This window comes from Dryobates pubescens, chromosome 22 (genome assembly GCF_014839835.1).
Source record: "Dryobates pubescens isolate bDryPub1 chromosome 22, bDryPub1.pri, whole genome shotgun sequence".
In the NCBI taxonomy this organism is placed as follows: domain Eukaryota; kingdom Metazoa; phylum Chordata; class Aves; order Piciformes; family Picidae; genus Dryobates; species Dryobates pubescens.
This window is the reverse complement of record NC_071633.1, coordinates 8,974,802-9,002,552: the sequence shown is the minus strand read 5'-3', so window position 1 is coordinate 9,002,552 and position 27,751 is coordinate 8,974,802. Positions and strand designations below refer to the sequence as shown.

Below are 27,751 nucleotides of genomic sequence, written 5' to 3'. Positions count from 1 at the left end.
GCTCTTTTAGGGCCGCTGTCCGAGCCCCTCTGAGCAGTGGCGGACTGTGTGGGGAGCGGGGCTGCGAAACTCAACGAGAGGCGCCGTCCGGAGCAGGTAGCGGCCGCCGGAGACTGCGACGGGAAGTCGGGGAGAGCTGTTCATCCTCTCCTGCGGCCCGTGAGGGGGGCGCGGAGGGAGCCCGCTGCCGTCGCGCGTTTCCGGGAGGCTGCCGGGGGGCCGCGGGGGAAGGGAGGCCGGCAGGCAGGCGCTGGGGAACTCTGAGGTGCGTCGTGGTGGCGGGCAGGCCCACGCTGCAGGCGGGGAACTCGGTTGCCGGAATTGATGTTTAAGAAATGGGAGATCCCTAGACGCTTCTCAGAACGGCGGTCTCGCACTGCAGCCTGCGCTCTCGCGTGGGCGAGGCCGAAAGCCCCGGGGTCCGCGGCTGCTCGCTCCACCTGCCGCCGGGCCCGCAGCCGGAGGGTACCACCCATCTCCCGGTGTTCTCCCTCGCTCTCCCGCCCGCTTCGCTGTCTGCTTAGCTCTCCAGTACCTGGATGGGCCTTTTGTGAGCAGCGGCCCGTCGGCTTCCTCCAGCTCCGGCCCTACAGCCACTGTAGTTCCCCTTTCTCAGAGCTTATGTAGTTGCATCTAGTGCAAAGAATAGCTTAAAGGAAAAGGTCAAAAGTTCCTCTCCTGCTTAGAAGAAGATGGACCCAAATGGTCCATTTTTTCAAACAGGACACCTAAGCCGATGGGTCCGTGCATCAAGAAATAGTAGATTGAGAGCTGTAAGGCTGCCTCAGCCTTTGGGTAGAGGCTTGGAGTCTTTGTGGAACAGCAGCTGTGTGGATCTGCCAAGGGACTTTTCTTGAGTGAAGTTTAAAATGTGGTTAATCGGACAGATATACCAATTGGTAGCAAACTTTAATGGAAACCAGCTTGAATCCCATGGAAGTAGAAAACTTTAATTTTGTTTAACCTACTTCGTAGCTTTAGAAACTGAACTTTTTGATCTTTTAATAACGGTTTCAATAATAATTAAGCCAGAAGTGGAGCATGTAGGAGTCCTAGTATCTGTGACATCCATCTGACTAGAATTTATTGACCCCCAGCTTCCTCAGTTTGTGTATCATGTCTGCACGACTGAAATACTACTATCTGAGAAATGTGGAGATTGTGTATATATTTCCAGGATCGTTATTCCTCGGGTTTTCTACTCTGTTCTCCTGCTTTCCCCTTTGATATAGATGGGTTAAAAATAGCTATTTCCCTCTCTGAAGCCTAGATGTGAAAGGTGGAGTTTGCAGGGTTCTATAGTTTGTGGGTTTTTGTTTGTGAAGTTTTTTTGTGTGTGTCATTTTTTATTTTTTTTCCTAGCTATTGCAGAACTGTGAAATAATATGCATATCTGGATCAGGAACTTTTGACAGCAAGTAATTGTTCTTTATTTACCTTATACAGGATTGCAGATCTAACAAAACTTTGCCTGAGACGGTTTTAACAATAAAAGCACCGTGAGGGCAGTTGATTTCCATGACGTGGCTGTCATGCAGAGGCATGTTCTGGACATGATAAATATTTTTCTTCCCTATAGTTACAAGTCTTGCCCCCCCCCCCCCCCCAATTTTTGTGACATCTGAATCATTCCAAGCCAGCTCGTGCTTATAAAAGCGTGGAAACAAGACTGTAACTTTTAGACTAGCAAAGGGTTTCTCTTTGTCAGATATTCAGTGTTCCTCAGACTTGGAGAATAGGAAATCTAATAACCAGATGGGAGCAGTTTTATAGTACAACTGACAGAATGCCATGGTTCTGCTTAAGAGTGCTATCTTTGAATGCTGGAGTAATAGATGTCTTGGAATACCTGTGCTAGTATTTTCTTCTTCAAATGGAGAATGAGTCCATCCACAGAACCTCTTAGCTCCTGAGAGGCCAAACTGAATCTCCTCCTGACTGCTTATAAACCAAAGTGTCTTTTGTCATGTTTCACTTCCTGAGTGCAGGCTTTTGTAAGAACTCAGCTTCTCACCAGCACTGTGCTGTCAGTGCTTGCAAGGGGTGTGTAACAAACTGAAGTGGTAATACAGTAATTTGGAAAGCTTAAGCGAGTGCTAGAAAACATGCCAGATGTCCTCAAAGACACTGCTGTATCATTTGCAGTGAGTTCAGATTTGGTTAGCTTCTCCAGCTGTTGTGTGTACGTTTTCTGTTTATGGTTAGTGCTTCTGTCACAAAATAGTGTTTTAGGAGGGTCTCTGTTCAGTATGGTATGCCTGTTATTTGTCTTCAGGAAGCAGAGCTGCTGAGTAGCTTGAAGCATATCTGAAAAGGAACCTATGTCACCAGAACTCATACTTTATTGGTTTGGTACTGTGTCTGTAGATGGAAGACGTAGCATCATTTATTGGCTAGTCATGGTTAGTACCTTCATGTACTTCTGTGGTGTTTCTCCCAGCTCTTAATTCTGAGTCTTGCAGTAATAGAATACTCTGGCGATGCTTGCTTAACCTCAACACTTTCAAAGTTTGAAATCTGCAAACAATCCTAACAAGTACTGTTTCTCTGGTTATAGGTATTCCTATTTGCTTTTTCTCTTTTGTTTCCAACCCAGGGCTTATAGTAATGCCCTTTTTATAAAACTGATCATCTTTGCCTTTGTTAAGCTTTTGCCAGCTTTTCTCATAGAATGTGTGACTCCATTGATGTACTCTCTTACTGTCTTCCTTTGGATGTGATTAGAAACAATGTGCTTAGTAGATCCTGTTGAACTTCTGCCTGATTGGTACCTGTATCTGAGCTGCATCATGCCAACCTTTGTGTCATTGTTCAGCTTGATGTTTGCAAATTTATAGGGCTTCTTGTTCAATAGCAGGACTTAAGATTGGAGCCCTTGACATCAATGTGATCAGTATCAGCTACTGGAGTGCACTGAATTATAGAATAGTTTAGCATGGAGAAGACCAACCTTTAACCCAGCACTGCCAAATCTATCACTAAACCATCAACACTAAGCACCACATCTACCTGTCTCCTAAAATACCTCCAAGGATGGTAACCTAACCACTTCCCTGGGCATTCAGTTCCAGTGCTTAACCTTTTTGGTGAATAAACTTTTCCCAGTATCCAACCTAAACTGCCCCGGCACAACTCGAGGCCTTTACACCTTCTAAGACTTGTGCTTTAGATCCTTCACCAGCTTCATTGCCCCTCTTTGGGCATGCTTCAGCACTTCAGTGTCTGTCTTGTATTGAGGGGCCCAAAACTGAAACAGTATTCAAGGTGCAGGGGAACAATCAGTTCCCCAGTCCTGCTCACTACGCTATTTCTGATAGAAGAAAGAGAAAGGATTCATGTATTGTTTAATTGGTGTTAATTATTTTTGTCCTTTTTGTAGGATATGTTTGCAATCTGTTAGTAGAAGTTGCTTTAATTATGTATGTGTTTAAGCTAGTTTTCAAGATGAAGTTGTGAAAATAGGCTTCTAAGTTCTTGGCAGGGTTATTGCTCTACCTGTACTAAAAACAAAAAAGAAAATACAATTTTTGCACTCTGACTCAGTAATAATGTATATAATTTTAAACAAGGGAGGAACAGAACCATAAAATTGTCAGGGTTTGTAAGGGACCTCAAGGATCATCTAGTTCCAACCCCCCTGCCATGAGCAAGGACACTTCACACTAGATCAGGTTGCTCAGAGCCACATCCAGCCTGGCCATAAAAACTTCCAGGGATGGGGCTGGAATAAGAGTAGCTTCATTTATTCTTGATAAAGTATTCTGGTTGTAAATGCTGTGTTAAATTTAACCATACATGCCAAGATGATTCTAGTAGAAGACTTGCTCAGGTGGTTTATTTTGTCCTTCTGATGTAGTGAACAGAATGTAATCGCAGTTACAGTTTGTGAATTATCTTTGTCCTGTGTGATCAATATGAGAGAGCAATATGAGAGCAATAAGAATAAACTTTTAACAGTTTATGTAGTAGTAGTCTGCTCTGAGTGTTACACATGTTGCAAGTAGGGTCTTCAGACAGGTTTTGTTTTCCTTTCAGAGTTAGAGTTATGATTTAGTCAACTACCTTCATAAACAATGAAGCTTTATCTTATCCTTTTGTAACCAAAAACAGAAGAGTGATATGTAATTAAATTTGATAGATCATTTGTAACAATGATCCTGTTCATTAGAGCTAGAATCTGCCTGCCTCTTGTTCTAAGAAAACTTGTTTGAAAGCACTCTTGATATGTGTAAAATGTGTTTTCACATGAACATGAAGTATAGTGCTTTACTGTAGTAACTTAACTTCTCAACTGATCTGTGCCTTTCATACAGCTTGCCAAAATATGTCTATACCAGAAGAGATTTGTTTCCCCCCTTTCAGCATGCATGTGAAGACTAGCAGTAAGCACTTCAGGGAAAACATAGAGATAGTAACTTTTTGTTTGAATCAAATTTCAAAGTAGGGATGTACTTCTGAAAATCTAATTACAGCAGAGCAAAGGGTCATTCTAGTACTTTGTGAACTCAAAAGTATTTTCAAAGTCATCTGGTACAGAATCCCATTGAATAGAAGTGTGAGTGAATGGAAATTTATAGTAAAATCAAAATTTTGGCTAAAAGGTGGTATGTGAACACGTACAGAAGTACTTGTGTAACCACACGCATCAGCTCAAATGACAAAGTTCTGCTGAGATCAACCAAACAGTGACCCACACGTGGTTCCCCTCGCTAAAAGACTTCAACGAGGTCAAAGATTCCATGTTTTCAGGCACAGACCTGACTTAGAAGTATTGCTAAAGGAATGCTACAGGCTTGTGGAAGTGTGACTGGAAAGCTGTCTAGCAGAAAGGGATCTGGGGGTTTCTAATCGACAAGCAGCTGAATATGAGCAAGCAGTGTGCCCAGGTGGCCAAGAAAGCCAGTGGCATCTTGGCTTGTATTAGAAATGCTCTATCTGGCAGGAGCAGGGAGGTGATTGTACCCTTGTACTCAGGTCTGGTTAGGCTGCACCTCCAGTGTTGTGTTCAGTTTTGGGCACCTCAGTTTGAGAGAGATGTTGAGGTACTGGAGCAAGTGCACAGGAGGGCAACGAAGCTGGTGAAGGGCCTTGGACAATAAATCTTATGAAGAGTGACTGAAGGAGCTGAGGCTGTTTGATTTGAAAAAGAAGAGGCTGAGGGGAGACCTCATCGCTCTCTACGACTACCTGAAAGGACTTTGTGAAGGGGCTGGTGCTGGTCTCTTCTCACAGTTAGTAAGAGACAGAACAAGAGGAATGGCCTCAAGCTGCAATTGGGTAGGTTTAGACTGGACATAAGGGAAAAAAAAAATCACTGAAAGAATGGTCAGGTATTGGAATGGGCTGCCCAGGGAAGTGATTGAGTCATCAACCCTGGATGTGTTTAAAGGTCATTTGGATGTGGTGCTTGGGGATATGGTTTAGGGGTTAACCTTGTAGAGTAGGGTTATCAGTTGGGCTTGGTGATCCTGAGGGTCTTTTCCAACCTGAATGTTTCTATGATTCTGTGATCTTTCACAGATAAGGTTTCTCAATGGATATAACCTTGGACTGTGAAGACAAACTCTCATCTTTTGGTGATATGCTGGATAATTATTGTCCAAACAGGGCAAGATCATTGACCCTTGTGGTGGTTGAAAATGTGGACATTCTGCTGATAGCATTCATTGATACACTTCTGGGGAAACAAGGCACCAAATGTCAGAAGACGTGATATAACCCAGGCTTGTCTTTTCTGGCAGCGGCTTTGTGTAGATGAGTTAAATATTACTACTTTTGTTGCCTGAATTTCTACAATATTTAGATTTTTTGAGGTGTTTGGGATTTTTTTGGCTTGATATAGTATCCTTGCAACATGACAATTGAACCACTTTGTGAGCAGTTTCTGTAATGGCTTTTGCCTGGCATGGATGCAAGTGTTTGATTAAAAATATCTGGTGCATCCAGATTTAATGTCTAGATGGACTTTGTCTCCTGAATGTACATAAACAAAACATTTTTTCACCTTCAGATCTTTTTCTGTTGTATTGCTTGTACTACTAGTTTGGGGATGTCAGAGGGAAGGGGAGGATGAGGTTTTGCAGAACTCTGTGGCTTGTTGCTGATGCTTAAGAGTCGAGAAATAAATGTTTTCTATTTACTGTGATCAATAATATAACTTATGAGAGCTAGTGTTTGTCAGTGATAAATCAGGAAAGAGACCATTTAATCTCTAACAAGGACATAAATGTATGCTCTTTCTGGTCGCTGGGTTTAACATCTAAACATTCAGTGGAACTGCAGCAGGCTTTTGTGGCACTTGGAAAGCAGATCTTTAGGCATCTTGATCTGTGTTTGGACAAATCAGAGAACTGCTCTCTCTTCCTGTTGAAAACAGAATTGTCCTTGTTTTGAGAGTTCAAGACCTCTGTTTGAACCAATGAGTTAAATATTGCTGCAGTAACTCTGAAGGCAAACAGAGATGCTGTTGTTTGCTCCATAATAGCACTTGCTCAGCTTCGGACACTTAGAATTTTTCACAAGATGGGGAATGTTGGCTGGGATCCTGGAGTGTGGGATGCTTTTACTGAAGTGTTTAGGAGGTCTTGATTTATCAAAGGCCAACACCCTTCAAATAGGCAGTATCTTTAAAGCGTCACCCTCACCTTTGTTTTGGCACTGAACCTGTGAATTCAGGAGTGTCCTAACATCAGTTTCTCTGTAGCCCTTTTACAGAAAATTCTTCTACCAAAGGCTGTCCCTACAAGTCAGCTTTTACTTTTGATCATCTCTCTTCTAGAGCAAGAATCTTTTGCAGAACTCGTATTAATCCTTTCAACATCAGATTTGTGGACTTAATAGTTACTAACTCCAAGTAGCTACAATACAGGGGTAGATACTCTGAAGTGCGTGTTAGGCAGTTTTGTATTTGACAGGAAAAGGTAGCTATTAGCAAGTCAATGGATAACTCATGGAACTAGTACTCTTAAAACTGGATAAGGTGATGGCTGACACTTGAAAATGAATGTTAAAATGCTAAATTAGTTTCTGATATGTTGTCTTGTAAGGTAGATATATTTTCCTGGACCTATTCCGGTCTGTTATGTGTTAGAGATTGAACTTAATTTCCTCTGAGAACTATATTGTCTGGACTGGAAATGAGCTGCCAGCAATGCTGTGTTACCTGGCATGTGAAGATGCATTCTCAGAGAAGGCAGGGAAAGGTAGGTGGGGAATGGGAACATTCTTTCCCTTTGTGGTTGAGATTAACTTTTCTTTCTATTAGGATAAAATTTAGGCTGCTGATTTCAGACTTTGTTCATGCCTAGATGCTTGATGTGGTTTTTAGCCTTAATGAAAATTTGATGCTTCTGCGCAGTTTCCTCACAATCCTGGTGTTTAGCGCTGTAACTTTGGCAGCAGCATACTTTTGAAAAGGTTACCAGTTCTGTTTTCTAGCTGGACTCTTCTGGGAGGATGGAAGTAGAAGACAAACTAGTGTGGGAAATCGCTATGAATGAAGTCTACTAATGTCTAGTTGTTGGAGAGCTGAAGGGAAACGGTATTGAGAGTTTTTCTAGGGAAGTTTCAGCTGGTCCTTGAGAAGAGACCATCACCACCACAAGAAAATAAATTATCTTGCAAACATACAGGTATTGCTGCCTCTTGGGTGTGAATGTGAGTATGTATGTTTGTGGTGGTTGATTTGTGTGTTGGTTTGGGTTTTTTTTTAACTGAACCCATTTCATCATACTTAATCACAGCTTTGAATCTGGATGTTTTGTAGTTCTGGTATTCTGTAGGTTTCAGGAGTAGGTTTTCAGGAGTATAATTATTTTTTATCTAATGTCAATCTTCTACCCAAAGAAGTATGGCCAGAAATAACTGCAACAGGAAGCTTTCTTATCTGTTGTAGCTTCTAGTTGTCTTTACTTTGTATGACCCTAAATATTGTCAGGTTTTTTTCAGTTAACTGAATAGCTGGACCATAGCAACACAGATATTTCCATTGGCAACCTAACTTTTTTCATTGTTTTTTTTCTTTTAGAGACAGATTCTGGGCTGTAGCCCGTGCATTGGCTGTTTTAACAAGGTTCCTGTGTTTATGTAGCCAAAGACTGTCTCTGTCAGTGTGAGCAGGCTTGCAGATTGAGGATATGTGACAAGTAGTATTAAGCCTTCCTTTGAGGAAGGACAATTAAGCGAATGGTACTAAAGTACTCTTGTAGAGGCTTAAGGGGGGGGGCAATATGACTTATGGCTAGACAGTTAAATCAGTAACAAGATTATCTAGGAACTTTAAAAAAACTCAGTCTTTATGACAAAATGGGTACAGCAACAATTACATGAATTTTTCTCTTCCTTCTTTGAGGTAACATAAGTCTTATCCTGTATGTGGGAGCAAGAATGCAGATGTTTAAGAGGAAATGGAGTTGAATGGTGTATGCAAAGACCAGGAGAACAGAAGTTATGGGGAAGACATAATTGAATAGGAGAGGGCATTAATTGCCCTTTACTAGCCTCTCTGAGGACAACAGGCCTATATGTTACATTAAATGGGGAAAAAAGTGACTCCTGAGTGTGCTGTATCTTGTTTTCCATGCTTTATTGCACGAGGCATGCTTGGACGTTTTCATTGAGGTCTTCTGAGTATGTGGCAAAAGTGTTTGATGTAAATAATTTTTCCCCCTTTATCCACCTCTGTCATCAGCCTTTGAAGAATTTTGGTGATGTACTGTGGCTGATGGAAGTAGTACTGCTTGTTCTACTCTAGACTTGCCACTGTGTCACATGATCAGTTCACTAGTAAATGCAGGAGCTAACCTTGTTGGAAAAAGGTAGTCAAGATTTGGACTGTTTGACCAAAACCATAAGACTTCGTACCCAGACTCCTGAAATAGGTTTGAGCAGGTCAGAACTAATTTCTGGCAATGTTTAGAGCTTGTATAGAGGCTTTGTTGTGATACAAACATGTGCACTAATGCTTTGGGAGGAGCCTTAGAAGTAGACAAGTGTTCTGAAACTTTACAGGTAAAAAGTGCAAATTAAGCTTGTAGTTGTTCACTATTAACATACAGGGTCAAGTGTATTTCCTAATAATTCCTGCTTGTGGTAGCCTGCTCTTTCAGAAGAACTAAGCCTGTTTAGAAGTTGCATTCCTTGATTCTTGAGTGGTGGGTGAAGAAAGACTCTCATCCTGTTTAGGTATTCAGTGCTGTAATTCTTAACTTGCTTAAGGAACATTCCATCTGTGTTTAAGGACACTCTTTTTTTTAGTATCATGGTTTTATGGAATCTGTTTCTTTAGTGATTGTCTTGATCATAATGGTTTGTGTGTGCAACTGCCGTAGAGACTATAACTAAACTTGCTACTTCAGGTTATTAGCCTTTCTAGAGTCTAATTAGTAGAACTGGTAAAACATGGTGGAAGTGTATTCATATGTGAGAGTTTTGTACAGTAAAAAGATGCTTAAAGGTTACAGTAAAGATGTTGGTATGCTGAACTTAACAGAAAGTTTTTGGTTTAGCTTGAGGCACAGATTGTGCTCTAAAGAGCAAGGTCTAAAGAATTAGCAGTATATTTGTCCTTAGGATGTCTTTCAGTTTCCACTATTTATGATCAGACATATTTTCAAAGTGGTTAATTAAGAGAGGGAAAACAAAGTATTCTTAGAGTTTCCCTAACTTAAAGCAAAACCTATAACACTTCCAGGCTTTGTGCTGGATTTCAGCAATAATCTTCTGCCCTTCATTTTACTAAGTTTTATTTGTGGCTAGCTCAAATCTTCAGTTTGTAAATTCATTTATTTGGAAGGGAAAGGGCAACAAAATTGATTACAAGGTTAGAAATTTGTGTAACTTGTGGAACTGTGTGGAGGGTTTTGTTATCAAGATAAGGTCTCAAACCTTCTCTGGGGCCTAGCATAATTTTAACGAAGGCTCAGCCTAATGGTGATGGGGACTTTGCTGACACAGGCAAATACCAGGGCCAGCATTTGGCAGATGCCTGGCTCCCTGTATTCTGTCAACGTGTTTGAAGTATCTACTTGTGATTATATTTTAATGATACGACCTTTAATTTACATGGAACAGTCACTTGGTAAAGGATCTTCTACACAGAGGTAAAAGTAGGCTGAAGTTGAGCTGTTATCCTAGGCTGTCTAATTCCTGAAGACCCTGTTAACAGGAGCAGTTTATAAGAAGATCCCAGATGACTAAACTGACCCTGTGTGACTCAGTTGCAAGCAGATAAAAAAAGATATCTTTAAGTACTGGTTATAGCTTAAAAAAAAAAATAATCTGTTAAGTATTTCAGTCTCATACTTGACAGAATGTTTGCATCTGTACCATTTGTTTATCTTCTGCAAATCTGAATTCCTACAAGTTCTTTAATGTATTTTCTGTTTCTAATTTTTAAGGTCATAATGGTTTCCATCCCTGAATACTACGAAGGAAAGAATGTCCTCCTGACAGGAGTTACAGGCTTCTTGGGAAAAGTACTTCTGGAAAAACTGCTCAGGTCTTGTCCTAAAGTGAAAGCAGTGTATGTATTGGTAAGAAACAAAGCAGGGCAGATGCCTGAAAAAAGAATAGAGGAAATTACCAGCTGTAAGGTATGTGTCATATGCTCATGAAGTACATTTTTGTCCTTCTGTATAATGCTCCCATTTAATGTTCAGAACAAATTTGGTTCATATAAAGCAAAATACTGTTGATAAATGTGGGGTTTCTGTGGGTTTGGGGTTGTTTTGTTTCGGGTTTATTGGTCATTTTTCTTCTGTTGTTGCTTGGTTGGGGTTTCTTGTTTGTTTTTTCATTTTGTTGGGTTTTTTGTCCCCTAACAAACACAAAATCTAAGACCTGGCAGTGCTGGTTTTTAAGCTGTTAATCTCTAGCAAAGCCAGTAGCGGAAAATTAACCTGTGTTTAATTCAGGAAGGGGATGTTTATCTGTAATGCAGAACTGGGAAGTAAAACACCTGCATTTAAAAGTTGTTATGGACCTCTTTCACTGGAGATGTCCCATGTTTTTACTTCACCATTACTGTGGTTACTTAAAGTGGGCAAACATGAAGTTTTTTTAACTTGCTGATGATCTTGAAACATGAAGAGATCTCTCTATAGGCAGAAAATATATGAATCTTCCTTGCTTAAATTTGTGTGTGTCACTTACCTTCACTGACTCTTAGCTCAGATTTTTAGTTCTGTTTTCTTGATAGCTCTTCGACAGGTTGAGGGAAGAGCAGCCAGACTTCAAAGCAAAAATAATAGTAGTTTTGAGTGACCTTACACGGCCTGAACTCGACCTTGCTGAACCAATCAAGGAAGAACTTATAGACTGTGTTAATATCATATTTCATTGTGCTGCCACAGTCAGATTCAATGAAACACTAAGGTGAGTTGCAAATTCTGTGTACTCTGGTTTGATAATGGAATGGTACTGACAGGGAGGGGATAAATCTGGTGTCCACTCAATCCTGCAAATACTCAGCCTGTCTGGCCACTTCATGTACTGTGGTATTAGTGTCCTTGGTCAATTTCATTCGTTCATTTCTCCTTGTAGAGGGATACCTCCTTTCCTACAGTGTCTTTAGGGACTCCTGTCCTGCAGTCCTGCTGTGTTACTGAGCCTTGTGTTATCCTACAAGAAGATGCCAGTCTCCAACTTGTAGGGAAGGCTTAGAGGGCTACTGAGGAGTTGACCTAATTCAACTTGAGCCAGGAAATTCAGAGATGCATCTCCTGTGGCAGTCAACTGTTGCATTGCATGATTTCATTCACATTTTATGGAAAAATGTAGGGTTGAGATCAATGATATGCTGGCTTTCCCATTCTAGTAATGTAGCATAATGGTGCCAGCAAGAACAGGATAAAATGTAGGAAAAACTTCTGAATATTGAGAGATGGTCTAGATGAAGACTGTAGTATATTCAAGGCAAAAAGTTTGGACACTGTCCACGCCACACTTTTTTTGTGGGGGTGGCATATTTAGGAATACTTTGTGCTCATCATTGAGGCATTTAGGAGTGAATCAACTAGTTACTACTTTTAGCCTGTTTTTTATCTTGCCTTCTGCTAATGAAATTTCTGTTTAACCAACAGAGATGCTGTTCAGTTAAATGTGACTGCCACACAACAGCTCCTCTTCCTGGCACTGCGAATGAAGAACCTAGAAGTGTTCATGCACGTATCGACTGCCTTTGCATACTGCAATCGAAAGCAGATTGGGGAAGTAGTTTATCCACCTCCTGTTGATCCCAGGAAACTGATGGATTCTCTTGAGTATGTGTTTAAGCTTTATGAAGCAACTTCAGTAATCTGTAACCACTTGTTTCCTAGTAATGAAACACTAAATAAAAGGTTATGAAACTTAAAGATTAATAAATTAGCTTATACTGTCCTGTTTGGCTGACACTTGCCTTTTCTGTGAAGGAGGTGGGTTAAGGTTTTCTAGCCACTTCTTAGCTAGCTAGGTGTGGAGTGGTACTGATGGAGAGAGATGATCATATCTACTTGTGATGCCACCTGTATGCTGAAGGTTTATTTAACTACTCAGAAAGAGAGCTCTAGGGGTAGTTCCTTTAGTTATTCAGGGAGTGCAAACGTGAAAAATCTGTTTTCTGTATCTTGGTCTTGAACTGGCCATTACTGGTGGGAGCTGCATGGTTTTTAAACTAAGCACTTCAAACATTGTGTTCAGTTTCAGTCCCTGCTATACAAAACAGATGCACACAGACTGGAAACTGTACAGAGAATGGCCATAAGTATGATCAGAACTAGAAGGCCTACCATACGAAGAAAGACTGAGAGAACTAGGTCTGTTCAGCCTTGAAGAAAGGAAGGCTTAGGGGAGACCTTACTGCCATGTACTGATACATAAAGCAACTACCAAGAGACACCATGAGAACAGTTAGAGATTGGAATAATCTCCCAGTGAAAGTAGTGGTTTCCCCTGCACTGGACAGGTCTTAAGACGTTGCTTGGCAGGATGCTCGGCCATCTCATTCCAATTATACTGTTACCTAGAAATGTTGGACCAGATGATTCTTGGGATCCCTTCCAACCTGGCATTCTGTAAGCACACTATAGACATTTATTATTTGATATGCAAATGCTTATGGGAGTGTTTTACAACTTCCAACTGCTCTAAGTAGAAAGAAGTATGAGACATGGTAACTTCAGTAGGAGTTACTGTTGAATTCTGAAAAAATCAAGCCGAGATTCGAAGTGTACTACTTCAGTGTTAGATACCAAGATAGTTGCAGAACTGAGGTTTTAATTATTGTCTGAATTTCTTCACAGAATTTGCTGTGCCTTTGTACTTATGCAGCTTGTAGGGGAATGCTAATGCATTGGTGGTTTGAGTGGTCTTTTTTGTTGAGGGTTTTTTAACTACTTTGGTGTTTCAAAGAAAGGGGGTTTTAATTTCACTTCCCAAAACATTTTTTAATGTGGTTATCATTTTTTGCTTTTTCCTGCTGCTCTCCCCCTGCCCCTTCCCCAGTGAAGCAGAATGCAGTAATGTACATTTGCCTCTTTGTTTCTTTAGGTGGATGGATGATAGCCTTGTGAATGACATTACTCCTAAGCTGCTGGGTGACAGACCTAATACTTACATATATACAAAAGCCTTAGCTGAATATATAGTACAACAAGAAAGTGCAAAATTAAACATAGCCATTATAAGGCCATCTATTGTTGGTGCTAGCTGGAAGGAACCTTTTCCTGTAAGTCACTGAGTCTTCCCCCGACTGTCTTGCCTGTAGGACTGTAGTATGTACTGATAAGCCTTTCTATCTATTTACTGTCATAGAAGAAAGTCTCTTAGACTCTGAAATTGTGGCTTGGTTACTTCTGGATGATAACTTTGATACAAAAGCTCTCAAATATATTATTTTCATGTGTGAAATTTAGGGGTAAAGTACTTCCAATCATGGAACAATACACTTCTATCACAATGTTAGATGGTATTTCACTCATTAAACAACTTGACAGCTTTCTTCATGATTCTGCATAACTTCATCTGGTTTTCCCTCTTCAAGAGGCTTTGGTATGTCAGTAGCTGACATACTAAGAGAAACAGAAGACTGCAGGACATGAAGGTGTTTTGGCTCGACTTCTGGTCAAACCCTGTAAGCTTTGCAGAGGGTTGCATAAGTTGTGTATTCTAAGCTATATTGATATCACATATGCAATATGCTCTCCCCTGTACGGGAGGCTGGTATTGGAAGAGCCTCTTCAGTTCAAGACAATGTGTCTCAAGCCATTAAAATCCATATAATTGACTTTGTATATTACAAGTATGTGCAGTGTATGTATGTACAGAGTATGTCAAACCAGTAAGTATGTAGTATCTGAATACAAGAGTGCCTTCTGTTTGAAAAATGAAAAAGCCAGCAATAGCAAAACTGATTCTCTGTCTTGGGTGAGTTGCTGGACACTTGCCTAAAAATACCTGTGAACTTGAATACATTTAGTATAACGTGAACATACATGCATACAGTGTCCTGCAGTTTATTCGCTAAGAAATGAACAAGCTAGCGTGTTGCTTTCAAGGACCAGCAAATCATCTACAGGTAGATCTTGTCTGAGTTGTAGCAACTTGTTACATGGCAAAATCTGATGATGTAAGAACTTCAGTTAGACATGAAAATCTCTATCTTTGTTGTCTTTATTCTCTTTTCCCTCCACCCTTTACACTTGTAGAAATCCCTCAGCTTTTCACTTGAAACTGCTGACTTTGCTATACTCTAACCAAATCCTTTCCCTCTCTGTTCATTATAGGGATGGATTGATAACTTCAATGGACCTAGCGGTCTTTTTATTGCTGTAAGTAATGAATGAACTTAAATTTTTCTCCCTTTTTGGAAGGCAAGGTGTCAAGTGTTTTAATGGTGGATTTTCTGTCTGTTTTGGTTTATTCTTTAAGGCAGGAAAAGGAATTCTTCGAACAATGAGAGCTTCCAACAGTGCAGTAGCAGATCTTATTCCAGTAGACGTTGTTGTCAATGCGACACTGGCTGCAGCCTGGTATTCTGGAGTTAATAGGTATAACAGGTGACACTAGGGAGTACTAAGTATTTTGAAATAAGATTGTGTATTTTAGTAAAGCAGTCTTCTCTTAACTTCTAATCACTGCCCTGCTATTCTCCCAGAACAAAGGAATATAAGGTTCTAACAGCGTTAGTACCTCAAAAGCATATCTTCCTTAAGCTAAAGAGGAAAACATGATCTACTGATACTGCTGTACAAGCTATGCCTAAAAACTCCTCCCTGTGTACTATAATCAATGCACTCTACAATAATGTAGGTGATGCCTCTTCTGAAACAAATATGATAGTTAAAGGAGAAGAAAAATACTGTAAGCTGATATCGAAAGCAAAAAATTCTAATAGGAGGCCAACAATTCTCGTTACATGTAAATGATGCTGTTGAGGGAAAGGATAATTTAGGGTATGTCTTTTGCCTCTGTTTTTAAAATTTTGTTTGTCTCCAAACTTGCTCTTTTGTCTCTTCCCCTCAGACCAAGAAATGTCATGGTATACAACTGTACAACAGGTGGCACCAATCCTTTCCACTGGAGTGAAGTTGGTATGCCGTATTTTTTTCACAAGCTTTAATAGAAAAAAAACCCAACAAGGTCAAATAATAAAAGAACAGGCTATCACCAGTAGGGCATACTGCATTTTTATCGTTGAAACAAGTATGGTAGCCATACCTCTCAATTTTGCAGCGAATTGTGCTTTATCTTTTGGTGTTCATTCTTTCCCCTTGCAGCAATATCAGTTTCATTTTGTTCTCATCCTGTTATGTACTTGGAGGTTATGTTTTTTTGTGTTGATGCTGCCATAATATAATAATCCTCAGAGTGCCAGTAGTGTGCAGAGAAAAGCATTGCTCAGAGAAGCAGCAGACATGCTGAGTGTAATGCCAACCTTATGAAATACATACAGATGAGTGTCCCACAATTAAAATTTTTTTACAACTGCATAGTTGAGAGGTATGGTAAGTTTTGCACTTGAACAGCTCTTTGTGTTTAGCTTAAGTTAATTGTTGGTTGAGGTGGCTTTTTTAATCATCAGATAATCTTCAACTGTTTATGTACAGGGAAAAGTAATCTTTAAGAAAGTATAGCCACCTATTTTTCAACTCTTAGATATCCTGACTAGTACATAACCCACATGCCAAATGCTCTGTAATATTTTCATTATAGCTGGTTGGCATGGTTAAAGCTGTTTATTAGCTTTCAGTTTTTCAGAAAAAAGAGTTCTTAAGATAGGATAATTATTGCTTTCTCTCAGTGAACTTCAATACTTGAATTCATTTTATCACTCTTTACTACTTTCTTTGTGCTTCTTACTTGCTTTTGCCCATTTTATATCTCTCTGTATCTAAACCTTATTGCTTCAGCCAAACTTGAGAAATTGCTGACTTCATTTATTTGACTTTCCAATTTGAATCAAGATGTTTAAACACTGCCTATCCACAGCAGCATGAAGTTATAAGAAATTATTAAAAGGCGAGGTGAATTTCAGCATCACTTAAGAACTGCATGTCTGTCGTGCAGTTTTCAGGTGTCAGCATGAGTTTCACATGGAGTCCCATTCTACTATCCATATTTAAGCATTAAGAAAAAGCTAAGGTGTTTAAAAATGTCCTTTGAAATGCACTTCAGATGCATGCAGAGTCCCCAGCCTGTTTTTTAAATTGCTCTTCACACTAGATCAGAATAGCCTTCTTCATGAAATTTAGATGACTGTTTAAATACATGCTGTATGTAAACAGAATTTGCTGTGAATTTTTTAAGCCAGCTTAAGGTAGAAAAGAGGAACAGAAAGAGAGAAGCTACAATAAAACGTGATATTGAAGACACAGGCATAGAAGACCCTTTGATTATCATAAGAACCAGTTCAACAGTATGTTAGGTTTAAAGCTTACAACTTTATCGTAGTTTCTGTGGATTGTAGAAGGGTTAGGGTGGTTATTTATATAACATACTGACATGAATATTACACACTGTAATGTACTTGGAAACCCATTTAGTTTTACATGGTTATTACCAAAGCTGTTACGTAACTTTTCTTTCTCAGAATACCATGTAATTTCTACTTTCAAGAGGAATCCTCTCGAACAGGCCTTCAGACGGCCCAATGTAAATCTAACTTCCAATCACCTTTTATATCATTACTGGATTGCTGTAAGCCATAAGGCCCCAGCATTCCTGTATGATATCTACCTCAGGATTACTGGAAGAAGCCCAAGGTAATGGTGACTAGCTCTGTCTTGTCTGTTCCTCTTACTTTTAAACAAAGCTGTTCTTACACACGATGTCTGTTGGTTGGTGATTTGTCTTGGTTTATCTGAATGCTTTGATTAAACTCAGACTTTTTTTCCCTGCGCACAGGACCTTGAATTCAAAGTGACTTTGAAATTTACAGTGAAAATGAGGATGTTTTTGTTGGATAGTTTGGGGGTTTGAGTAGTCAAGGTAAACAGAATTGCAAGGTCTAGCAAGTAATGCTCATTCTTCAATACTAAGTATTTAAAATGTGTTGATGCTTATTTTTTCCTACAGGATACCATATTAATTTGAACTTCAAGATAAATCCTTTAGAAGGTGCAGTAAGGCGCCCTAACATTAGTATGCAAACCAACTCTTTCTTGAGTCTATATTGGGAAGCAGTCTGCCATACAATACCTGCATTTTTCTGTGATCTTTTGCTCAGATTGACAGGTCATGAACCATGGTAAGAAGGACAGGGCTAAAAATATCTTGCTTGTAAGGTGGTGGAGACTTGTGAAGAAGACATGGCATGGGCACTATCAAGATTTACTAACTGTAAGCAGTAACAATCCAATGGCTGCTCTTTGAAGAGATTAATGACTGGCTCAACAATGCTGTCCAAGATGTCTCTCACATTGGATTCCTAGTCAGTCAGTCATTAAACTCCTAGGAAGTGGCTTACATTAAGATTGTTGTTGCTGTTATAAACTGAAAATGGAATGGCAGATGGAATTGATAATTGTGAGTTATTCCTGTAGATGATACAACTTGATTTAATCAGTTGGTTTGTATCATCTCAACGTTCCATTTGGTGTATAATATTCATGCTTGCATCTTGTTAACATCTTAAGTGGTTAAAGTGGCATAGCTCTTCTAAATAGGCTAAGGTAAATCATGTGGAAGGAATGTAAGTTGTCACTTCAATTTGTTTCAGATTTGTCAAGCCATATGATCTTAACTCACTGCATATTTTATGTTTTCAAAACTATTTGTCTTCAGACTCTATAAAATCTCTACTGTGGTGACAGTGTATTAAAGCAAGTGAGTATTCATACATTGTCCTGTAGTCTTGACCTGTTGTACAAGGAGGGGAGAGTTCTGTATCAATCTTGGCACTGAATCAGTAAGAGGAAGCTATGTAGGTGATTTGTAGGAGACAATTTAACTGCCTTGCATTCTTCTGTGTGAAGCCTACTCAGTACTGTAATACAGCAACTGTAGTAGCAGGAGGCTGTGCTTGATAGCACTTTTTCCACATTGTAGAAGAATGTAAGCCCTTCAGATCAAAAGAAGATATTGGATGTACAAGTTCCTATCTTTCAGGCTGTTTTGCAATTTTAAGTTAATAAAAATTTATAGAAATTCCCTGACAGATGTGAATACTTCATCACTCACTAAAACTAGTTCTACTATGAATGCCAACCTGCTGTTTTCCAAATGGTTAGGAAGTAGTGCTGCCAGGGCCTTTTCAGCCTTTGAAAGGCATCTGGTCTTTTCAGTGTTTGACCAGTGGCAGTAAAACAAAGCTGTGAACTATAATTTTAATTATAATACTCTTAGCAGTTTGGAATTGTAACACTGGGGATGTTGAATCGTGTTTTTGCTTTTCTTGGAGTTCTTATTTGCTGGCCAAAGATAGAGTTTAGAACTTTAGCCACTACAATTGGTAATGTTATCTATTTCTAGCCTGTGAAGTATTATGAGTATTCCTAATTAGTTTTAGTGGGTGGGTAAGTTTTCTGTCGTACCCAGGATTTCCAAATTGGAGGAATGATGGGGGATTCAACTGAAACAAGTTGCTGTTCTGTCACTAAGGTTACTTTTGAAAGAAAAGCTTTCAAGTCTGATGCCCAGCTTTTAGTATGTGTTGCCTTTTTAAGTATTAAAAAAAAAGGGGGGGGGAGCATGCAATAAGAGCACTAGAAACAAATGTACTGATGTGAGCAAGACGTGAAGTGTTAAATCCTAATGGACTTTGTTTAATGCTAGAAGACATTTGAGACAGATCTTTACTCTTTCACCACGTTATGGCTTGAAGTACTTTGAAAGCTGCTTTAACTAATATGCAGGAGACTAGGTGTGGTGGTTGTGGTCATTCTGTCAACTGGACAGAAAAGTTTTAATTGCCAGGTAGCATGCAAGCCTTGGAAACATTGAAGGTTCTTAATATAATGCTGTTCTGAGGGAAGAAAAGCTAGCTTAACCTAAACTAGGACCTTTTTCACCATGATTTAGTAGAAAAACTTGAGCAGCATTCTAAAAATGTAGTAATACTGACCCACAAACATTCAAATGCAGTGCTAATTTGGTTTCATGTGGTCAATAGTCTGCCCTTTTTGTGTGCTGACACTGAATACACTTCTGAGGTCTTTGTGTGCAATGTAGGAAAAACTCGCAAGCAATGAAATTACTACGTTAGTTGGGCTGCATTTTTGTCATACTCTCAGGTTATTGTACTGCTACTGAATGAGATTTTTTTTAACAAGTGGAAGAAATAGATCAGGCCTCTGATCTTCCAGAACTAAATGGTTATGTTTGCAATGAAAAATGTTCCTGTTCAGGTTGGTTATTTTGGTTGTTTGGTTGTTTTTTTTTTTGAACTTGCCTGTTGAAATCTTTCTGCAATACAAAATCATTCCTTTGCACTTCACTTGTGGAAGCAATGTTTTCTAGCATGATGGAATCTATTTTGCTGGTTTTGCATTTAGATGAAAATTCTTGAATTTAACAATTTTGTGATAGTATTGACAGTTAAAGGAAGGAAGAAATAACACCTCTTCCTGGTTTTATAGAGAACACATACAAGAAGGATTGGCATAATAAAGATTTAATATTTCATAGTAAAAACTTAGACTCTTAGCATCACACAATTAGATAAATGGTGGTATAATCCTTAGCATCCAAATTTAAAGATGATGTCAGTAGCTTGCCTTGTATAAATAGTTGTTTAACAAAACTTAATTGCCTAATTTTAAGGCACAGTCCTCTCTTGCAACTGTGCATAGTGCTTAGCACAAACATTTTCTATGTAAAAACAAGTCAGTATATTTGAAATCTTAGAGCCTTTAAAAATACACATCTGAGAGGTCTTTCCACTTGCTCTGGAAGGACAGAATGTGGCATGAAATATTTGAAGTTCTAATTCAGGGATTTTGCCAGTAAGTGACTTTTTGTAACTGCTTCTTGGAAAGTTAAAAGGGGGGAAGGTATGGTTGATATATGTAGGGATGTGTAAAGGACATAATTTCATATCTTCCATTCAAATTCAAAGCTTCTTAAAACTTAACATGAAGCACCTTACATGTTTCTGATTTGTAAGGCAGTAATAGAATAAAGATTGAAATACATATTTTCCTCTTGAAAGCACATTTAAGTTGTGCGTGTCAAGGGACCACAGAGCTGCTGGAAATAGGAGAATTCCAGTATTGTGTCTTGCACTTCAAAATTTACAGCCAAATGAAAACCTGAAAAAAGACAATTCTGAAAGCTTGTTTTATGTATTTTAGAGGAATCTCTTTTTGCTTAAGAAAAATGGTAACTATCTCTAATGCTTATGCAGAGACTGTCAGATGGACAGCCTGTAGCACCACTGAAGACTAGGCTGTATTTAACATCAGAAATGATTTGTAGCTTGGAGACAAGATTGTGTATAAGACTCCTTCAAAATGCAGTCATAGACTTAAGCCAGGTCATTTTCAGTTGTGTGGTACAAAAACATGCCTGCCTAACTTATGGATAATGAATTAACTGTTGCTTCAAACTTCTAACTCCTGTGATATTCTTCAACTGTTGTAATTCATATTAATGGCAGTCAGAGGTGTTCAGTAGAGGCAAAATTCTACCTAGCATCTAGGTTGGAACACCTGCATACTGTCACACTGACTTACTGCTGCTAAAGTTCAGTTCATTGTGATGATCGGCAGGTCTGACTTCTCTGTCTTCAGTTTAAGAAGGTGTGATACAATACTTCATGTTCCACTGACTGGTTATATATGGCTTTGATATTTGACTTGTATCTAATGGCTATCTCTGGAACAACCCTTGAAGTGTGTATTTCAAAACTTCAGGTTCAGAAGTAGTTCTATTATGTGTATTCATGTTCTCTTTTCAGTCATGTGGGTATTCTTACTTGTAGGAGAAATATGGTGCCATTCAAATAAAGCTTAGTCTGCCAGAGATACCCAAATGTCCACTAAATGACACTTAATGCTGACATTTCTGAATAAGAAGCTATCATCATACTACTTTCTTCCCAAAAGTGTGATTTCATGCAGACTGACGAGCTGTGGCCAAGAAGTTGGTCCTTTTTACATAGAATACATAGAATTTTTGGCCAGCTTTGTAATTTATCTAGCAGTTGAAAGTGGAGATACTTGATTCTTTTAGCTGATATACAAAGAAACCCTACGAAGAATTACTTATTCTCCATTGACAAATTGTATCAGCTAGTTCTGTGGCTGGCCAATCACTAAATCCAGTTTGAGCTGGGAGGAGGGAAGAGTCTGCAGCTGAGGTAGGACTTTTTTGACCACTTGACTTTTATTTTTCAAATCAGCTTAGCTTAGCTTTAAAGCCATATCTTTAAGCAGAGACAGGAAGACACCCAGCAGAGATTAGTCTTTACATTAGTTTAAAGTTAGTTTCTTTTGTTTACAGAAAAACGCAAACTCCAATGTCAATGGCCAGTAACAAACTCAATCTACACTTGTCGAGTCAGATACTCATTTGCACCATTCAGTATTTTGCAGAAGCACAAGTTTAAAGCAGTAGCAGTCTTAAATAAAACTCAACTGCACTTCCAGCTTAGCATAAGAACCCAAACTGGGGAGGGAGAAAAGGTCAAGTCTACTAAGTTAAATAATTATTAGACTGTCAGTGGACCCACCTCTGCAAAAGCACTTAGCCACCATATCCTGCTTTGGCACTGTTTTTATCCAGGCTATTTTGCTGTGAGATCTTTCTGGTTTATCTGATCAGTGAGACCTTTGCTTTCCAAGTGTTGAGTTCTTTTATGATTTTGTCTTTTAATTAATATGCCTTTTTTTTTTAATGCTCATTTTAGTATTGTTAGCACAAGATGCACACTCTGTTTTTTTGATTAGTTTTGAATCAGAGGTTCAACTCAGCTCCTGCTGTTGTCTTCTTGCCCAGCTGGTGAAACTTTAAAACAGGTGTTTGAAAGATCTGCTAAAAAAAATCAGCTGGTAGCCTAAAACTTGGATACAATTCTAAATTACTCTGTAGATTGTTTCCTAAGATGTTTAAGGAAAAATATTTCTGCTTTTTCGTGCCTTGGAGATGTTCTGCTTTTTCAGTGGTCTCTGCAGTTCGTGTTGTTCCATTTCACAAGAAGAAAAAGGCAACTCTGTTATTTCCTTAGATACAGAGATGCTAGCTGTGAGTGACAGTACAGGACACTAATGTGATGCAGAATACTTTCTTTAGAAGAGTTTCTGGGGCAATATGCACTTCTACAAGTATGAATACATCAAGGCAGATTTTGGAGAAAAAAAATCAGTGGGTTTTATTGCTTTTATGAACATTACTGAACAAAACTTATCTTCAGAAAGCCATTTCCTGCTAGTGCTGGGTTGTTCTGCTTTCGTTGACTATCCCTACCCCTTTATCCCCCTGTAATTGTAATGATCAATGTGTCCTGCTATAAGGATCAAATTGGAAGCAGTTCTGTGAGGTGGAAATACTTTGAGCACCCAAAGCACAAGTTTGATAGCAAAAGGTTATGTAGAACTAGTTAGTGTTTATTGAGTGACTGTAGCACTGTAACACTTGAAATAATTTTCTTGACATAAATTTGGCAGCTTTGTCTGAGTGACTGGATGACTCGCATTGAGTCCACTTCAGATAAGTGATCAAAGAGAAACTTGCCCAAATTGATCCTTATAACATAATTTCTCTGTACTCCAAGTGATGGTTTTGTAGAGTTGCTTCCTTTGTATAATAAGGGATGATGGAAAGCGTATTTTGAAGTAGCACAGAAATGTTCACTTAACTAGCAGGATCTGCTATAGTCTGTCTATGCTCTTAAAGGTTTTCCTGCCCTTTGCTGGAGAAACAGTAAGCTAAAGGCATATTTCTGGTCATTTTGAGCTTTGATCTGTTAATGACCATAATAAGCCAGTTTTGTTTTGTTACAGAGATCTGGTCATGCACAACTATCAGGGAAATTTGCCGCCTTGCTTAAAGCTGTCATGTGCATGTGTTCTGCACTGTGCAATTTGACTTAGCAAGTCACATTGTTCTGTACAGCTAGATATTCTAGTATGTTGAGAAGTGTTCTGTCTGTGTCCTAAACTAAGAGTTACCAACAAAAGACAGCATTTTACCATCTCTACTTTATTTAAGGGAAGAAATTTACTGTTGCACTGGGAAGTAGGATTTGGAAAAAAGGATTGTCCTATAATTTCTGAATCTGTATGAAGATTGGATAGCAAAAGTGCAACTCAATATGCAGAAATATGCTATTGATCTCATATAACACGCTTTGGGTACAGAGCAAGGTGGGATATGTTAACTCAGAGGTGTGGGATTGGAAAGTAAGAAATGTCTTGTTCTTATTTGAACTAAACTTTACCACTGTAACCTGTGCATTCCATGCCTTGGACTGTAGGATGATGAAAACAATAACACGTCTTCATAAGGCCATGATGTTGTTAGAATACTTTACAAGCAATTCTTGGATCTGGAATACTGAAAATATGACTATGCTAATGAACCAACTAAACCCCGAAGATAAAAAGGCAAGTAGCTGTGTGATCTGGGCAGGGAGATGGAAAGTGAAATACGAGCTCATTTATTTAAGACTTTATTGAAGGATGAGCTGGTAATGCTGTGTACTGTAATGAGGAGCTAACCCTAGTACTAGCTTTGTGCTGGAGATTCGTGTCACATCCTTTCATTTGTGTCAGGGCTGTGTTACAAGCTGGATCAGGCATGTGATCAGATATGAGGAAAGGCAGAACCCCCTTAAAGGAGACCTGGTATAAAAGATGACTGTTTTTTCAGTGTCCTGATGTATTCTGGTATTACACATGTATCAATGAAGTGGCCAAGCTGTTGTTACGATTTTACCTACATTATGAAGAAGCTATTTAAATCTTGCCACACAAACTCAAATCCTGGATATGGCTAGCTGATTACTTACCAGTACTAGAAGCCTGTTTAGCGTGCATGTATTTTGTATCAAGACTAAAACTACATGTTGACCTTCCACTTGGAAGCCATGCTAAATTAAAAGGCTCACTCTGAGGAGAACTGTTTTCAGAACTGTAATGGATTTTTTTTTCATCATGCACACCTGCCATGCTACTGAAGTTTTATTTGGAAGTATGGACTTGGAGACAGTGTATCTACAACAACTTTTAAAGAAAATCAATACATCAGTGTAGTAATTTGCTCTCCTGAGGAAGAAACTGACAAGGTTCTTTTTAAAATGTACAACTATAAGCAAATCTTAAAAAACCCCTCTGCATATATCAAACAGTGAGCTTGGCACACAGCAGTGTTTACAGCATATTGGAGTTCTTTTGTTGCTTAAAAGGAAACATAATAGCAAACCAGTATTTTTTGAGTGGAACTCCTTACGGATGTGAAATGGGAAAGCAGTGTACTTGGTAGTGGAGGGAAGAGCATTGCCATTGAGGTGGAAAAATAAGGCATGAAATAGTTGAAATTTGATGGTTTAAGAAGCTGGTGGTTGAGTCAAAAATGAGATCTAAATTATCCCTTTTAAAGGCACTTATTCTTTTCCTTTTAAATTACTGTATATAGCAGGTGAATTTTTAGGTAACTGACTGAAAGCTTATTTTATACAGCACTTTAACTTCGATGTTCGACAACTGCACTGGGCAGAATACATGGAAAATTACTGTATGGGAACGAAGATATATGTGCTAAATGAAGAAATGTCTGGTCTTCCTGCGGCTCGGAAACACTTGAATAAGTACGTACATTTTACTTCTGTGTTTTCTTACCCTTCTCAGGTTCTGCTATTCCATGTTATGACCTAATTATTCTTTGTAGGTCCTCCAGAATTCTCTTCCGGCCCGGTAGTCTGATGTGTTTTTACAATTTATGTCCTCTTCCTAGTTCTGTTCGTTGCTCCTGAGTTGCTTTCAGTATTAATAGCTACAGTGTTTGTCTGGGATTGTGGTTGTAGCTCTGATCACTAGTGTATACTGTAATGCAGGTTTCTGATTTTGCCCAACTATCTTTTGGAAAGTTAAAAAGGCACAGAGTGACACAAGGTCAGAATGGCTTGTTCAGTTGAGAAGCTTTAATAAAACAATAGTTGATTCTTCTGGGAATGTTACTTCTGATGTGGGTGAGTAAAGAAGCATGGACTCTCCAACTCAGAGCAGGAATCTTTGATGTTGGTGCTCTAAGATTTCTCTTAGCCCTGTGCTTTAAGTCCTCCAATTTGAATGCATTGTTAATTATGCCAGAATTTCACTGGCATAATTGTCTGTCTTTTGCTTGATTCATACAGTTGTAGACTTTCTGTCTCTTTAAAAACTGAAATAACAGATTAATCTTGTTCTGCAGTACTATTTCATATCTGCTATCTTGATAGCATAAAGAGAAGTGGTCTAGCTCATCACTTGTGCTAGTCTTCTAAAGACAAGGATTTGCAGTTGTAAAGTGGATTGGCACAGTATGTTAAAACTTCAGATACACTTTTGAAAGATGTTTTTTGATTAATGGCAGAGAGAGCTGCCATTAGAGATAGCTCCAGAGGAGTCCCCTTCTGATTGTGGGTTGGTTTGGTTTATTTATTTTTTTTTGTTTTGAAGTTTGCTGCTAACCAAAATGCACTGGAGTTATCATACATTTGCTGTTCTTTGTACAAAGGATTGTAAGAAATAGTCTTGTATTTGGACAGCATCTAGTTGCCCCTAGTTCTCAGTTAAGTGGATTCCTTTGGAAGAATATACTGCAAAGGAGCTTTGATTCTAGCATATGTTTACTCTGATGTATAAAATTTGTCTCTTCTATTACCATCTAACTCATAACTAAATCTGAACTTGGGGAGTCCACTGCTTCAGTATTAACAGGATGTAGCAGCCTAGGGGACCTGGCTTCTTGAGAAAACTACTGAGTAAAAGTTTCCATCCTCACATGTGATAAGATCTCCAAAAGTCACAGTTGCCCTAAAAGGACCCTTAGTTTCTCCTAATCTTAAACTCATTCCTGCTCAGGGAATGTTTTTAAACATGCAGTAAATACTGGATTCTATAGCTGGAAAATGCTATGATGGATTGCTGGGTGGTGGTTGTTGGTTTTTTTGTTGGCTGGTTTGGCTTTCTTTTTTTGTTAGCAGCAATTTATTTCTACGTATGTATGGTTTTAAATATGGGGAGGAGAGTTTATAGTGTTAAATATTTCCTTATTTTTGGAGTAGATGGCAGCCTTCAACAGGGAAGTTACTCGGTGTGTGTGACCTTGCCTTGAAGAGGTGTTTTTATTAAGCAACTATAAACCAGAAGTACAGCTTCAGGGTTGGCTCTGTTCCTTAGTTTTGAAGTGTTCCAGTGAACTATAGAAAAGCCCTGTTTGGTCATTCACTTGAATTCCACTTCATACCACTCATGGTCTGTCTGGAGATGAATAGTTAAACCAGTGGAATACTACAATAGAAGTTAATTTTTTAGATTGTTCTTTTTTCCTGCAAGTCCTGATATGTTGGCTTCTGACAATTCCTTTTTCCCCCCCTAGGTTAAGGAATATACGCTATGGCTTCAATACAATTCTTGTGATCCTGATCTGGCGTGTCTTCATTGCAAGATCACAAATGGCAAGAAATATCTGGTACTTTGTGGTTAGTCTGTGTTACAAGTTCCTCTCCTACTTCAGAGCCTCCAGTACTATGAGATATTGAAGAAGAGAATTTAGCATTAGGACATCTATGCATATGGTGGTCTAACTGCACAAAGCCTGTAACATGTAGTCATCTCACATTTTGTAAAAGCGTAATTTCATCCTCAATTGGAGTGCAAATTCTATGGTATGGTATGTGTAATGTTAGTTGTGTATCTTCCTGGAAACAGAGAAAATAAAATGGCCAAGTGCCAGGTTGAATTGGCATTAGACAAGCTTTTAAATCACTTTAACTCTTTGACCTGGGGAAAATATTTTAGACCACTGACCAGCGTAACTGTGCAATTTGGAACGTGTTTGATTGAAATCTGCCTTAACATGAGGTGTGTGGTGTTTCTTTTTTTTTCCCCCTCCACATTGAGCAAGAGAAATATTGACTTAGTAGTTGCTGCAGACATATCGATTTGAAATTCTACGTTACAAAGGGTTTTACAAGTTGCAAAAGTGTATGAACGATGGTGGATCTCCTAAAAATTTTTTGAGGACTTCTGTAATTTGTCTTTACTTTTTGCCACTTCTTCCTTTCTCGAAGTAGAGATGCAACAGTGGTGCCTACTTTGACATACAAGTGGAAAAAAACCCAATCAAACAACAA

The 27,751-nt window shown here is 38.9% G+C and overlaps 1 protein-coding gene across 1 annotated transcript; it reads left to right on the top strand.

Annotated features, from left to right (window-relative positions):
* Positions 1-27,734, top strand: FAR1 (fatty acyl-CoA reductase 1). Its single transcript, XM_054171670.1, has 12 exons — positions 1-96; positions 10,398-10,592; positions 11,198-11,373; positions 12,081-12,260; positions 13,528-13,705; positions 14,763-14,807; positions 14,908-15,026; positions 15,502-15,569; positions 17,069-17,240; positions 23,891-24,020; positions 25,095-25,222; positions 26,995-27,734. The coding sequence occupies exons 2-12, from the start codon at positions 10,404-10,406 to the stop codon at positions 27,155-27,157; spliced, it is 1,548 nt and encodes a 515-aa protein (XP_054027645.1). The 5' UTR covers positions 1-96; positions 10,398-10,403; the 3' UTR covers positions 27,158-27,734.
* The last annotated feature ends 17 nt before the right edge of the window (positions 27,735-27,751 follow it).